The 16,057-nt window shown below is 48.4% G+C and overlaps 1 protein-coding gene and 1 long non-coding RNA gene across 3 annotated transcripts in view; one reads left to right on the top strand and one right to left on the bottom strand.

The window, feature by feature from the left end:
* The window catches only part of LOC122563846 (cytospin-B-like), an 81,811-nt gene that overhangs the window by 30,829 nt on the left and 34,925 nt on the right, over positions 1-16,057 (top strand). Inside the window, exon 4 of one of the 2 annotated variants that reach the window (XM_087977114.1) lies at positions 4,755-4,890. In XM_087977114.1, coding sequence (XP_087833240.1) covers positions 4,755-4,890 — 136 coding nt within the window. Of the gene's footprint in view, positions 1-4,754; positions 4,891-7,572; positions 7,850-16,057 lie in introns of those variants that run through there. The other variant, XM_087977115.1, reaches the window with a different exon arrangement.
* LOC148141837 (uncharacterized) overlaps positions 7,636-16,057 on the bottom strand; it is a 198,623-nt gene continuing 190,201 nt past the window's right edge. Inside the window, exon 4 of the long non-coding RNA XR_015752310.1 lies at positions 7,636-7,822. This is a non-coding gene — a long non-coding RNA (uncharacterized LOC148141837). The remainder of the gene's footprint in view (positions 7,823-16,057) is intronic.

Genomic DNA, 16,057 nt, shown 5'->3' with positions numbered 1-16,057 from the left:
GGAGTAACTCTGCCCCCTATCAGGCAGTGAATATCTCAGGGGTGGGGGGGGGGGGGAGAAACAAGCTGCAAAATCGTCAGATGATAGTGGGGCTACAACAGTTAAATTATGAGGGCAGGTTGAATAGTGCCAGTTTGTATTCCCTTGGCTTTAGAAGATTAAAGGGTGAGCTAATTGAGGTGTTTAAAATGATTAAAGAAGTCGATAAAGAGAAGCTATTTCCTCTGGCAAGGGGCAGGGAGCCCAGAACAAGGGGGCAGAACTTTCAAATTAGAACCAAGCATTCCGGAAGCATTTCTTCACATAACGGGACTGGGTGGCTTGAAGAAAACAAATAAAATACTGAAGTTATGGGTGATCTAAAATGATTAAAAAAGAAAGTGTCACAGAAACTCAGCAGCATCAGTCTTTGAGAAGGTTTGTAGCTCAGATTGAGGTTCTGGATGTGAGTTTGCTCACTGAGCTGGAAGGTTTGTTGTCAGACATTTTGTCACCATACTCGGTAACATCATCAGTGAGCCTCTGGATGAAGTGCTGGTGGTAAGGCCTGCTTGCTATTTATGTGTTTAGGTTTCCTTGGGTTGGTGATGTCATTTCTGGCTCTTTTTCTCAGAGGATGATAGATGGGGTCAAATAGATGTGTTTATTGATAGAATTCTGGTTGGAATGCCACACTTCAAGGAATTCTCGTGTGCGTCTCTGTTTGGTTTGTCCTAGGATGGATGTGTTGTCCCAGTCAAAGTAGGACATTCTTTCAACGAGCCACCACACACTGCAGCACCGAGGAACTATGAAGAGCAGAAGAGAAATACCTATACAGTACGAGTACCCAATAAACACAATCCCCTGATTTCTCAGCAAGAAACCCAAACAAGCAGACAAGATGCACCCAGAAACCCTAGCCTCTTTACCGTACATCTCTGAAATGACTTCCAGACTTCCGTGGGCGGCACGGTGGCACAGTGGTTAGCACTGCTGCCTCACAGCGCCAGAGACCCGGGTTCAATTCCCACCTCAGGCGACTGACTGTGTGGAGTTTGCACGTTCTCCCCGTGTCTGCGTGGGTTTACTCTGAGTGCTCCGGTTTCCTCCCACAGTCCCAAGATGTGCAGGTCAGGTGAATTGGCCATGCTAAATTGCCCCTAGTGTTAGGTAAGGGGTAAATGTAGGGGTATGGGTGGGTTGCGCTTTAGATTAGATTAGATTACTTACAGTGTGGAAACAGGCCCTTCGGCCCAACAAGTCCACACCGACCTGCCGAAGCGCAACCCACCCATACCCCTACATTTACCCCTTTAACCTAACACTACGGGCAATTTAGCATGGCCAATTCACCTGACCCGCACATCTTTGGACTGTGGGAGGTAACCGGAGCACCCGGAGGAAACCCACGCAGACACGGGGAGAATGTGCAAACTCCACACAGTCAGTCGCCTGAGTCGGGAATTGAACCCGGGTCTACAGGCGCTGTGAGGCAGCAGTGCTAACCACTGGGCCACCGTGTCGCTTTGGCGGGGCGGTGTGGACTTATTGGGCCGAAGGGCCTGTTTCCACACTGTAAGTAATCTAATCTAATCTAATCTAATCTACTCAGAGCTTTTGACATCATGGTAGCCCACAAACCCACCAACACACTTAAACAGTGTCTCATGAACTTAAAATACCCTATACAAACAACAAGCAAAACTAATGTCATTTACAAAAATCTTGCAAGAACTGTAATAAACACTACATTGGACAAACAAGCAGAAAACTAGCCACCAGGATACATGGACATCAACTAGCCACAAAAAGACATGACTCACTGTCACTAATATCCTTACATACAGATGAGGAAGGATGCCACTTTGACTGGGACAACACATCCATCTTAGGACAAGCCAAACAGAGACTTACACGAGAATTCCTAGAAGCATGGCCTTCCAACCAGAATTCTATCGATAAAGGCATCTATTTGACCCCATCTATCATCCTCTGAGAAAAAGAACAGAATATAACATCACCAGCCCAAAGAAACCTATACACATAAATAGCAAGTGGTATCTTCCACCAGCGCTTCACTGGAGGCTCACTGATGATGTTACCGAGTATGGTGACGAGACGTCTGACGACAAACCTTCCAGCTCAGTGAGCAAACTTACATCCAGAACTCAGCAACATCTTTGGAGAGAGAAACAGAGTTAATATTTCAGGTCCAATGACTATTCTTCAGAACTGGTTGTGAGAAAACTGCTGGCCACTAAGAGATGGCAGCTCATCATTGCTCAGCCCCAGATGGTGACTGCTAGCTCTCTCAGAACATTTCGCTTTTATTTCGGTGGAAATCTGATACTCTCTTCCCCCAAAATTCTGTGGATGCCAGGAGCTAACTGAAAATGTTGTAAAGATTAATGGGAAGCCAGAGGAATGGAAAGCCTTTAAAAACCAGCAGAGGATAATTTAAGAAAAACAAAAGGAGGAAGAAGATAAAATATGAGAGTAAGCTGGCTAGTAATATAAAGAAGATGGCAAGAGGTTTATTTAGATATCTAGAAAATGAGAGAGAGGCAAGAGCGGACTGCTGGAAAATGAGGCTGAAGAAGTAGTAATGGGGAGCAAGGAAATGGCAGAGGAACTGAATAGTTAGGTTGCATCAGTTTTTACAGTGGAAAACACCAGCAGCATACCCAAACTTCAAGCGTGTCAGGGGGCAGAGGTGAAGGTAATGGCCATCATTAAGGAGAAAGTGCTGGGGTCTGAAGATGAGTAAATCACCTGGTTCAAGTGGAATATACCCCAGAGCTCTGAAGGAGATGGCTGAGGAGATTGTAGACTATAAGACATAGGAGTGGAAGTAAGGCTGTTTGGCCCATTGAGTCCACTCTATCATTCAATCATGGCTGATGGGCGCTTCAATGCTACTTACCCGCACTCTCCCCGTTTCCCTTAATTCCTTAATTAGTAGAGGCATTAGTGATGATCTTTCAGAAATCACTGGAGTCTGGGAGGGTTCCAGAGGATTGGAAAGTGCCTAATGTAACTCCCTATTTAAGAAGGGAGGGAGGCAGAAGCCAATTAGCCTGACCTTGGTCATTGGTAAAAAGTTTGAGTCCATTACTAATGATGAAATGGCAGAGTATTTGGATGTGCATGGGAAAATAGGTTGAGACAGCATGGCTTCAATAAGGGGAGGTCATGTTTGACAAATCTGTTAGAATTCTCTGAGAGGGTAACAAGGAAATTAGATGAGGCAGGACCAGTGGATACGATCTGTTTGGATTTCCAGATAGCCTTTGACCAGGTGCTGGACAGGAGGTTGCTAAATAAGAATAGAACCTATGGTGGTAGCAGCAAGACACTAGCTTAGATAGAGCATTGGTTGACTGGCAGAAGACAAAGAGTAGGGATAAAGGAGACCTTTCCAGGATGGCAATTAGTGACTAGTGGAATTGTGCAGCGGTTCGTATTGGGAGCACAACTATTCATGTTATACATTAACAATCCAGACAAAGATGCTGAGGGCGATGTTGTTGGGTTTGCAGGTGACCCACAGATGGGTGGAGTGGTAGGTCTTATTGTAGAAGGACCTGGACAGACAAGGAAAGTGGGCAAAGAAGTGGTAAATGAAATAGAGTGTGGGAAAGTCTGATGTTATGCACTTTTGTAGGAAGAACAGAGGTCCAGACAATTTTCTAAATAGGGAGAAAGTTCAGAAATCTGAAACACAAAGGAACTTGGGAGATTCTCTTTAAGTTAATATGCAGATTCAGTTGGCAGTTAGGATGGCAAACGCAATGTTAGCATTCATTTCAAGAGCGCTAGAGTATAGGAGTAGAAATGTACTGCTGAAGCTGTATAAGGCTCTGGTCAGACCGCATTTGGAATATTGTGAGCGGTTTTGGGCTCTGTATCTAAAAACTAATTTGATGGTGTTGAGGGGATCCTGAGGAGGAGTAAAAGAATGATCCCAGGAATGAAGTCTTGTCACATGAGGAACAGCTGAGGCTTCTGAGTCTGGACTCAGTGGAGTTTAGAAGGATGAGGGGGGAAGCTCATAGAAACTTAAAGAATACCAAGAAGCCTGGATAGAGTGTGTGTGGAGAAGATGTTTTCACTGGTCAGAGAGACTAGGATCCAAGGACAGACCCTCACAGAGAAGGGATGAGATTTGAGAAATGAGATGAGGAGGAACCGTTTCAGCCAGACGGTGCTGATTAAGTGGAATGCACTGTCACAGAAGGCTGTGGAAGCCAAGTTATTGAGTGTCTTTAAGATAGATAGATAAATAGGTTTTTAAACAAAAACTGAAGTTGCTGGAAAAGCTCAGCAGGTCTGGCAGCATCTGTGAAGATAAATTAATGTTTTTATATAGGTTGCTTCTTGATTATTAAGGGAATCAAATGTAACGGGAAGAAGGCAGGAGAATGGGATTGAGAAACGTATCAGCCATGATTGAAAGGTGGAGCATACTCGATGGGCTGAATGGCCTAATTCTGCTCCTATAGTCTATGGTTGTTTGATCTAAAATTTCAAGACTAGAATTGCCAAAATGGAACAAGGGAAGGTAAAGGAGCAAAGTTATAGATTGACTATATTCAGTTAAATACTGATCTTGTTTAATGGCCTCCTCCTGTTCCTACATTTGTGAAACTATGATGGATTTCTATTTGTGATGGCTCACACAAGGTGGTATGATATTTTTATTGTAACAGACTATCCCAGCGAGCAATGTGATTGTCTCCATTCTGTTGTTACTTTACAATCTTTTCTCTCAGGTGAAGAGTAAAAGCAGTGATGATTTATTGACAAAAACTACTGGCAGCTTCACTTCAAGCTCATCAAGACTGAGGAAACAAGTTCCCATGGGAACCATCACTGAGCTCAGCGAGGACAAGGTGAAGAGCAGCTCAGGTAGGATGTTGTCAGGTTAGGGGAGATCACCCCCAGGTCCTAGCTCCCAGCCCGGCTGTGTGTTTACTATTCCCCCAGACCTCCCCCTCACTGAGGACGAACGTTTAGTTCTCAGCAAAGGCTTCACCTTCATCCCTCTACAGTCCCAGATTAATGAGTTCGACACGCGTTATGACCTCGAACATTTCTTCCGCTGCCTTCGGGCCCACTTTTTCAATCAAGACTGTAGCCCACTCGCCAAGGACCCCTTTTCTCGCCTCTATCCACCTGGGCACCCCATACTGGCCTGTTACCCACCTTGGTCTCTTCATCTCTGACTTGACATCAACCGCCTCAACTATCCACCCCTCTCACCCACTCCAACCTCCCGCCCTCACAGCACGCAGCTCTCCACTCCCTCCAACCTCACCATCAAACCCACAGACAAGGTGGGGGAGAGGGGGTGCAGCAGTAGTGTGGCGCACCAACCTCTACACCACTGAAGCCAGGCGCCAACTCACAGACACCTAATTCTATTGCTTCCTTGATCATGACCTCACCACCCATCACCAAACCATCATCTCCCAGACCATCCACAACCTCAACACCTCTGGGGATCTCCCAGCCACAGTCTCCGACCTCATTGTCTGTGAATCCCACACCCCCATTTCTACCTCCTACCAAAGATTGATTCCTGATGAAGGGCCTATGCCCGAAACGTCAATTCTCCTGCTCCTCGGATACTGCCTGACCTGATGTGCTTTTCCAGCATCACACTGTCAACAGGAGAGTTCACCACCAGACAACCGAGACCAGGCGTAAACGTCAGATGGCCTGTTGGGATTTTGATAGATCCCATGATCAGTGTCATCAGCTTTGCTGGACACTATCTGTCTCACCCGTCATTGTCTGCCTTACCCAGTACTATCTATCTCACTCGGTACCATCTGCCTCACTCAACACGGTCCATAACTGGGTTGAATTTACTGGGGGTGACAGGGATCTTGCCTGTCAGCTGGAGAGAACCCATCACCTTTTGTAGAGAAGGCCTGCTGTATTCTGTGAGGGGAAAGTGAGGTCTGCAGATGCTGGAGATCAGAGCTGAAAATGTGTTGCTGGAAAAGCACAGCAGGTCAGGCAGCATCCAGGGAACAGGAGAAACGACGTTTCAGGCATAAGAAGGGCCTGAAGAAGGGCTTATGCCCGAAACGTCGATTCTCCTGTTCCCTGGATGCTGCCTGATCTGCTGCGCTTTTCCAGCAACACATTTTCAGCTGCTGTATTCTGTGCCAATCAGGCATTTAAGAGGCCAGTGTGAACCTTTCCTGGGATCAAGGACCCTGCTGGTGGGAATCCTGTCCTACCAAGTCCTTCTAGCCAATCAGAGATTGCAAGTAGTGACAGCTACCAGCATAATGAGCCATGGTCACCAGGGGAACCAGCTGAAGGTGAGTGATGGGTGGGACGGTGAAAACACATTGTCAGTGAGCTCTCTCCTTCTGGTACTGGGACCTCAGTCAGGCACTGAGTGCCTTTCTGTAAGGAATGTCCTATTCTCCAGCCCCAAGCAATTGCATAGAGCCTTGTCTGTCATGTTCAATCCCTGTATGGTGAAACACTGCCCACCACCAGGTGAATATGTGGGCATTAGCTGCCTATTTAAGGACCTCACTTGGCAACAAAGCTGCCCCTGATGTAAATAGCGGTTGTCGCAGGAAGCTGGTGGTTTCCCAGTTGATTGTATATATCCTCAGCCTCCATACTCATCCTGGGGAAGCTCCAGGCAGATTCGCTGAAACAAATGATCACTGTTTGAAAAAGCCATGCCTAGGATCTTCCCTCACTCTACCTTTACCAATACATCGGGGAGAGGGGAAACTGGGGCCCAGGTTCAGGTAATCCTCAACTCCAATTGATCACAATCCAAATCTGTCCATCTTGATTTGTCTTTACTTCATCGATGGATAGAGGATCCTACCTGGAGAATTCTAAAACTTCTGAAGTTATTTTTAGTGCAGCAACAGAATAGGGGGCATGTACATGAGGGGTGCCAAATCCAATGCAGCCCTCCACTCTGGCTGTGGCAGGGAACCTCAATGGCCAGGTTCAGTCGTGTTACCATAAAGAGGCTATGGACTGCATCTTTTCTCTCAAAATCCAGTAACAGACACTGTAAGCAGTGTCCTTTAACAGACATGATTTGGAGATGCCGGTGTTGGACTGGGGTGTACAAAGTTAGAAATCACACAACACCAGGTTATAGTCCAACAGGTTTAATTGGAAGCACACTAGCTTTCGGAGCGACGCTCCTTCATCAGGTGATTGTGGAGGGCTCGATCGTAACACAGAATTTATAGCAAAAATTTGCAGTGTGATGTAACTGAAATTATACATTGAAGAATTGATTGTCTGTTAAGCCTTTCATCTGTTAGAATACAGTGATAGTTTCACTTCTTTCATGTGTAAATCACAAAACCCTTTTTTTTAAAGTTGCATTCTCGGGTTAGCTGTTAACAATGGTGATAGCTAGACAAGATTCTTTAACAGATTTCTTTAACATCACATTTTCAATAGAAAGTATAGACCCCATCCAATCCAAGCAGTCATCAATTAGAGTCCTCAAGGGAGGGGTAGGCGATGAATTCAAATAAAATTTATAGAAACAGTAAATAAGCTGGGTTTAGCATTTAATGGGTGTTGGAAATGATAAACAGCTCAGTTAAAAGTCCAACTCGCTGTGTTGGAGAGCTCCCTCTGCTGAGAGCCCACACTAATGGAAAACGTCACTTGACAAACAGCAAATCCAGCTCCTGCGCTCAGTCAGTCCAACTGCAGATTGTATCTGGGTTAGCTCTGCCTTTCCTTCCAACACAAGCCACACAAGGAAACTTCATATCCCTTCTCCAAAAGCAAGGAACACTGCCCAGGACAGTTGGGAAAATGGGAAACCAACCTGGAAAAACAGAGAATCAGGAACAAGGTTTGGAATTCCTGCCTGAGATATTGTTTAAAGTAACAGTGCGAGTAAAACATGAGACGGAGTGAACAGTGAATGTTATTGTCGGGACGACGTGATCCGAAGTAATTGGAAAGGGATAAATCAAAAGATCCCGAATTTGACATTTTCTTGCCTACAGACAGAAATTTTACCCATTACAAACTTTCAGTAACTGGCAATGATTGTGGACATATAGCAGTGACTGGAAATTCCTGGTGTCTCTAAGATGACTGTATCAAACATTAATGGCCTGTCTCAGTACTTACCAGCCCTGTGTTGAGGTGTTTTAGGTGATATTTGTGTTGACTTGTGGCTGAACAACTCTGGTTTTGATTAGATTGTTGGATTAGGACAGGCTCTCGCCAACAGTGTCCCATAAGAATGTAGCCCAAACAGCCAAGTTTCTGGTATCAAGAGAGGCGCTAATGTAATGAGGGGTACATTGGGTTCCAAACGATCAATTGTGTCCCTCTCTAGACAGACGTTTCTGTGGCCAGCAGTGAAAAATCAGAATGGTGTGTTGTTTCCCTGGGGCCAGGATCAAGGATGTCTCAGAGAGGGTGCAGAATGTTCTCACGGGGGAGAGGGACCAGCAGGAGGTCATTGTCCACATTGGAACCAACCACATGGGAAGGGAAAAGGATGAGATTCTGAAGGGAGAATACAGAAAGTTAGGCAGGAATTTAAAAAGGAGGTCCTCAAAGGTAGTAATATCTGGATTATTCCCGGTGCTAAGAGCTGGTGAGGGCAGGAATAGGAGGATAGAGCAGATGAATGCATGGCTGAGGAGCTGGTGTATGGGAGAAGGATTCTCATTTTTGGATCATTGGAATCTCTTTTGGGGTAGAAGTGACCTGTACAAGAAGGACTGATTGCACCTGAATTGGAAGGGGATTAATACACTGGCAGGGAAATTTGCTAGAGTTACTCGAGAAGATTTAAACTAGTCAGGAAAGGGAGTGGGACCCAGGGAGATAGTAAGGAAAGAAATCAATCTGAGATGGGTACAGCTGAGAAAAGAAGTGAGTCAAACAGTCAGGGCAGGCAGGGACAAAGCAAAGAACAAGGTCAGACTAATAAATTAAACTGCATTTATTTCACTGTAAGAGGCCTAACAGGGAAAGCAGATGAACTCAGGGCATGGTTAGGAACATGGCACTGGGGAATCACAGCAATCGCATAAACGTGGCTCCGGGATGGGCAGGACTGGCAGCTTAATGTTCCAGGATACAAATGCTACAGATGGATAGAAAGGGAGGCAGAGGAGTGGGGAGGGGGGGTCATTTTGATAAGGGATAGCATTATAGCTGTACTGAGGTAGGATATTCCCAGAAATACATCTAGGGAAGTTATTTGGATGGAATTGAGAAATAAGAAAGGGATGATCCCCTTATTGGGATTGTGTTATAGACCCAGGGAATTGAGAATCAAATTTGTGAAGAGATTTCAGCTATCTGTAAGAATAATAAGGTGATTGTGGTAGGGGATTTTAACTTTCCAAACATAAACTGGGAGTGCCACAGTGTTAAGGGTTTAGATGGAGTGGAATTTGTTAAGAGTGTATAAGAACATTTTCTGATTCAGTATGTTTATGTACCTGCTAGAGAAGGTGCAAAACCTGACCTACTCTTGGGAAATAAGGCAGGGCAGGTGACTGAGGTGTCAGTGCGGGGAGCACTTTGGGGCCAGCGACAATAATTCTACTAGTTTTAAAATAGTGATGGCAAAGGATAGGCTGGATATGAAAACTGAAATTTTAAATTGGAGGAAGACTAATTTTGATGGTATTAAGCAAGAATTTTCAAAAGCTGATTGGGGGCAGATGTTGACAGGTAAAGGGATGGCTGGAAAATGGGATGCCTTCAGAAATGAGATAACCAGAGTCCAGAGACAGTATATTCCTGTCAGGGTGAAAGGAAAGGCTGGTCGACTTCACCAGTTTCCTCAATTCCCCTCTCCCCCACCTTACCCCAGTTCCAACCTTCCAGCTCAGCACCATCCTCATGACCTGTCCTACCTGCCAAACTTTCTTCCCACCTATCTGCTCCACCCTCCTCTCTGACCTATCACCTTTACCCCTTCCTCCATTCACCTATTGCACCCCCAGATACCTTCTCCCCAGTCCCACCCCCTCCCATATATCTCTCCACCCCCAAGGATTCCAGTCTCATTCTTGATGAAGGGCTCCTGCCTGATTCTTCGATTTTCCTGCTCCTCGGATGCTGCCTGACTGGCTGTGCATTTCCAGCGCCACTCTAATCTTGACTCTAATCTCTAGCATCTGCAGTCCTCACTTTCCCCCTGAAAGGAAAGGCTGATTGGTGTAGGGAATGCTGGATGACTGGAGAAATTTAGGGTTTGGTTAGGAAAAAGAAGGAAGTATATGTCAAATATTGAAGGGAGAGATCGAGAGAATAATTAGAAGAGTATAAAGGCAGTAGGAGTATACTTAAGAGGGAAATCAGGAGGGCAAAAGGGTTTTTACAAATATATTAAGGATAAAAGGGTAAGTAAGGAGCGAATAGGGTCCCTCAAGGATCAGCAAGACAGCCTTTGTGTGGAAACCGCAGAAAATGGGGGAGATACTAAATGAGTATTTTGCATCAGTATTTACTGTGGAGAAGGACATGGAAGGTATAGAATGTGGGGAAATAGATGGTGACATCTTGAAAGATGTCCATATCACAGAGGAAGAAGTGTTGGATGTCTTGAAACGTATAAAATAGATAAATCACCAGGACCTGATCAGGTGTACCCTAGAACTCCGTGGGATGTTAGGAAAGTGTTTGCTGAGCTCCTTGCTGATATATTTATATCATCGATAGTCAGTCACAGATAAGGTGCCAGAAAACTGGAAGTTGGCTAAAGTGGTATCATTATTTAAGAAAGGTGGAACTATAGACCAGTGAGCCTGACATCAACTTGGTGGGCAAGTTGTTGGAGGGAATCCTGAGGGCAGGATTTACACGTATTTGGAAAGGCAAGGACTGATTAGGGATAGTCAAATGGCTTTATGCCTGGGAAATCATGTCTCACAAACTTGACTGAGTTTTTTGAAGAAGTAACAAAGAAGATTGATGAGGGCAGAGCACTGGACGTGATCGAAATGGATTCAGTAAGGTGTTCGACAAGGTTCCCCATGGGAGACTGATTAGCAAGGTTAGAGCTCATGGAATAGTGGGAGAACCAGCCATTCGGGTACAGAACTGGCTCGGAGATAGAAGACAGAGGGTGGTGGTGGAGGGTTGTTTTTCAGACTGGAGGCCTGTGACCAGTGGAGTGCCACAAGGATCGGTGCTGGGTCCTCTACTTTTTGTCATTTACATAAATGATTTGGATGTCACCATAAGAGGTACAGTTAGTAAGTTTGCAAATGACACAAAAATTGGAGGTGTAGTGGACAGCGAAGAGGGTTACCTCAGATTACAACAGGATCTTGACCAGATGGGCCAATGGGCTGAGAAGTGGCAGATGGAGTTTAATTCAGGTAAATGCGAGGTGCTGCATTTTGGGAAAGCAAATCTTAGCAGGACTTATACACTTAATGGTAAGGTCATAGGGAGTGTTGCTGAACAAAGAGACCTTGGAGTGCAGGTTCATAGCTCCTTGAAAGTGGGAGTCGCAGGTAGATAGGATAGTGAAGAAGGTGTTTGGTATGCTTTCCTTTATTGGTCAGAGTATTGAGTACAGGAGTTGGGAGGTCATGTTGCGGCTGCACAGGACATTGGTTAGGCCTCTGTTGGAATGTTGTGTGCAATTCTGGTCTCCTTCCTATCGGAAAGATGTTGTGAAACTTGAAAGGGTTCTGAAAAGATTTACAAGGATGTTGCCAGGGTTGGAGGGTTTGAGCTACAGGGAGAGGCTGAATAGGCTGGGGCTGTTTTCCCTTCAGTGTCGGAGGCTGAGGGGCAACCTTATAGGGGTTTATAAAATGATGAGGAGTATGGATAGGGTAAATATCTATTCCCTGGGATTGGGGAGTCCAGAACTAGAGGGCATAGGTTTAGGGTGAGAGGGGAAAGATATAAAAGAGACTTAAGGGGCAACATTTGCAAGCAGAGGGTGGTATGTGTATGGAATGAGCTGCCAGAGGAAGTGGTGGAATCGGTACAATTGCAACATTTAAAAGGCATCTGGATGGATATTTGAATAGGAAGGTTTTAGAGAGATGTGCTGGCAGGTGGGAGTTGGACTGAAGGGTCTGTTTTCATACTGTACATCTCTATGACCTAAGAGTTATTCTGATACTTTGGAAACAAATGACTTTCTCAATTTATTTCTGTTGTGGGCATGAGTCGGAATAGCATTCAGTGAGAGGTGAACTATTTCTCACTACAACCAGGATGCAGGAGACTGCCCCATCCAGAGCACGGTGGTGCCTGTCTGAATTGAGAGGGAGCCCAGTCCCCAGTGGCAGTGTCTCACATCCCTATTGGGAGGGTGCCCATTCTGGATTGGGAGGGTGCCCTGTCCGGATGGGTGGGAGCCCTGTCCAAATTGGGCAGGATCTGGATTGGGAGCAATCTGTTTGAGAGTGTGCGCTATGTGATGAGAATCAGGTGCAGGAATATGAGGAAGTGCTCAGATACAGTGATGTGATGGTTTGAGAGGGCTGCCTCTCCTCAAGGCAGTATCAGAATGAACTGGCACTCAGTGCCTCAGTGCTGTCACAACACAGGCTGATGTAATCAAGTGGATCACAGTCAGCATTGTTGGCCTGAGAGTCTCCATTGTCTCCACTGCTAAGAGTGTCAGCAACTAATACCAGAGAACATTCTGGAAATGCTGGAGCTCTGGGACTCTCATTGTCACCAATGAATGGAGCTACAGCTGAGAACTTAAAGTGACCTTACACCAAAACCATTCTGCTTATCCACCAGAGAATAGCCCTATACTCCGTATGGACAGCTTCTGGAGCAAGTCTACCATTGAAAGCTACCACTCAGAATTCTTACTCCCTTCCCATCCAAATTTTATCAACACAACTCATTATTTCACCAACCCATTCCTAATTCAGAGATTTATCACATAATCAAATTCAACAGCAGTATCAGTATGAGGAGACAGTCAGTGCTGAGGGAATGTCGCACTGTCAGAGGGTCAGTGCTGAGGGAGCGCCGCACTGTCGGAGGGTCAGTGCTGAGGGAATGTCGCACTGTCAGAGGGTCAGTGCTGAGGGAATGTCGCACTGTCGGAGGGTCAGTGCTGAGGGAATGTCGCACTGTCGGAGGGTCAGTGCTGAGGGAATGTTGCACTGTCGGAGGGTCAGTGCTGAGGGAGTGCCGCACTGTCAGAGGGATGGAGCTGAGGGAATGTCGCACTGTCGGAGGGTCAGTGCTGAGGGAGTACCGCACTGTCGGAGGGTCAGTGCTGAGAGAATCTCGCACTGTCAGAGGGTCAGTGCTGAGGGAGCGCCGCACTGTCAGAGGGTCAGTGCTGAGGGGAATGTCGCACTGTCAGAGGGTCAGTGCTGAGGGAGTGTCGCACTGTCGGAGGGTCAGTGCTGAGGGAATGTCGCACTGTCGGAGGGTCAGTGCTGAGGGAATGTCGCACTGTCGGAGGGTCAGTGCTGAGGGAATGTTGCACTGTCAGAGGGTCAGTGCTGAGGGAGTGTCGCACTGTCGGAGGGTCAGTGCTGAGGGAGTGCTGCACTGTCGGAGGGTCAGTGCTGAGGGAATGTCGCTCTGTCAGAGGGTCAGTGCTGAAGGAGTGTCGCACTGTCGGAGGGTCAGTGCTGAGGGAGTGCCGCACTGTCGGAGGGTCAGTACTGAGGGAGTGTCGCACTGTCAGAGGGTCAGTGCTGAGATAATGTCACACTGTCGGAGGGTCAGTGCTGAGGGAATGCCGCACTGTCAGAGGGTCAGTGATGAGAGAGTGTTGCACTGTCGGAGAGTCAATGCTGAGGGAGTGCCGCACTGTCGGAGGGTCAGTCCTGAGGGAGTGCCGCACTGTCGGAGGGTCAGTGCTGAGGGAGTGCCGCACTGTCGGAGGGTCAGTGCTGAGGGAGTGCCGCACTGTCGGAGGGTCAGTGCTGAGGGAGTACCACACTGTCAGAGGGTAAGTGCTGAGGGAGTGCCGCACTGTCGGAGGGTCAGTGCTGAGGGAATGTCGCACTGTCAGAGGGTTAGTGCTGAGGGAATGTCGCACTGTCGGAGGGTCAGTGCTGAGGGAGTGCCGCACTGTCGGAGGGTCAGTAGTGAGGGAATGTCGCACTGTCGGAGGGTCAGTGCTGAGGGTGTGCCGCACTGTCGGAGGGCCAGTAGTGAGGGAATGTCGCACTGTCGGAGGGTCAGTGCTGAGGGTGTGCCGCACTGTCGGAGGGCCAGTAGTGAGGGAGTGCCGCACTGTCGGAGGTTCAGTGCTAAGGGAGTGCCGCACTGTCGGAGGGTCAGTGCTGAGGGAGTGCCGCACTGTCGGAGGGTCAGTGCTGAGGGAGTGCCGCACTGTCGGAGGGTCAGTGCTGAGGGAATGCCGCACTGTTAGAGGGTCAGTGCTGAGGGAGTGCCGCACTGTCGGAGGGTCAGTGCTGAGGGAGTACCACACTGTCAGAGGGTAAGTGCTGAGGGAGTGCCGCACTGTCGGAGGGTCAGTGCTGAGGGAATGTCGCACTGTCAGAGGGTTAGTGCTGAGGGAATGTCGCACTTTCGGAGGGTCAGTGCTGAGGGAGTGCCGCATTGTCGGAGGGTCAGTGCTGAGGGTGTGCCGCACTGTCGGAGGGTCAGTGCTGAGGGTGTGCCGCACTGTCGGAGGGCCAGTAGTGAGGGAATGTCGCACTGTCGGAGGGTCAGTGCTGAGGGTGTGCCGCACTGTCGGAGGGCCAGTAGTGAGGGAGTGCCGCACTGTCGGAGGGTCAGTGCTGAGGGTGTGCCGCACTGTCGGAGGGTCAGTGCTAAGGGAGTGCCGCACTGTCAGAGGGTCAGTGCTGAGGGAGTGCTGCACTGTCAGACGGTCAGTGCTGAGGGAATGTCGCACTGTCGGAGGGTCAGTGCTAAGGGAGTGCCGCACTGTTGGAGGGTCAGTGCTAAGGGAGTGCCGCACTGTCGGAGGGTCAGTGCTGAGGGAATGTCGCACTGTCAGACGGTCAGTGCTGAGGGAATGTCGCACTGTCGGAGGGTCAGTGCTAAGGGAGTGCCGCACTGTCGGACGGTCAGTGCTGAGGGTGTGCCGCACTGTCAGAGGGTCAGTGCTAAGGGAGTGCCGCACTATCGGAGGGTCAGTGCTGAGGGAATGTCGCACTGTCAGAGGGTCAGTGCTGAGGGAGTGTCGCACTGTCAGAGGGTCAGTGCTAAGGGAGTGCCGCACTGTCGGAGGACCAGTAGTGAGGGAGTGCTGCACTGTCAGAGGGTCAGTGCTGAGGGTGTGCCGCACTGTCGGAGGGTCAGTGCTAAGGGAGTGCCGCACTGTCGGAGGACCAGTAGTGAGGGAATGTCGCACTGTCAGAGAGTCAGTGCTGAGGGAGTGTCGCACTGTCAGAGAATCAGTGCTGAGGGAATGTCGCACTGTCGGAGGGTCAGTGCTGAGGGAGTGGGCACTGTCGGAGGGTCAGTGCTGACGGATTGCCGCACTGTCGGAGGGTCATTACTGAGGGAGTGTCGCACTGTTGGAGGGTCAGTACTGAGGGAAAGTCGCACTGTCGGAGGGTCAGTGCTGAGGGTGTGCCGCACTGTCAGAGGGTCAGTGCTGAGGGAGTACCGCACTGTCGGAGGGTCAGTGCTGAAGGAATGTTGCACTGTCGGAGGGTCAGTGCTGAGGGAACGTCGCACTGTCGGATGGTCAGTGCTGAGGGAATGTCGCACTGTCGGATGGTCAGTGCTGAAGGAATGTTGCACTGTCGGTGGGTCAGTGCTGAGGGAATGTCGCACTGTCGGATGGTCAGTGCTGAGGGAATGTTGCACTGTCGGAGGGTCAGTGCTGAAGGAATGTTGCACTGTCGGAGGGTCAGTGCTGAAGGAATGTTGCACTGTCGGATGGTCAGTGCTGAGGGAATGTCGCACTGTCGGAGGGTCAGTGCTGAGGGAATGTCGCACTGTCGGATGGTCAGTGCTGAGGGAATGTTGCACTGTCGGAGGGTCAGTGCTGAGGGAATGTCGCACTGTCAGAGGGTCAGTGCTGAGGGAATGTTGCACTGTCGGAGGGTCAGTGCTGAGGGAATGTCGCACTGTCAGAGGGTCAGTGCTGAAGGAATGTTGC

The sequence above is a fragment of the Chiloscyllium plagiosum genome, unplaced genomic scaffold (genome assembly GCF_037043375.1).
Source record: "Chiloscyllium plagiosum isolate Xiang-an unplaced genomic scaffold, Cpla_swu_hap1 HiC_scaffold_31, whole genome shotgun sequence".
NCBI classification, from domain to species: domain Eukaryota; kingdom Metazoa; phylum Chordata; class Chondrichthyes; order Orectolobiformes; family Hemiscylliidae; genus Chiloscyllium; species Chiloscyllium plagiosum.
This window is presented reverse-complemented; position numbering and strand designations above follow the sequence as displayed.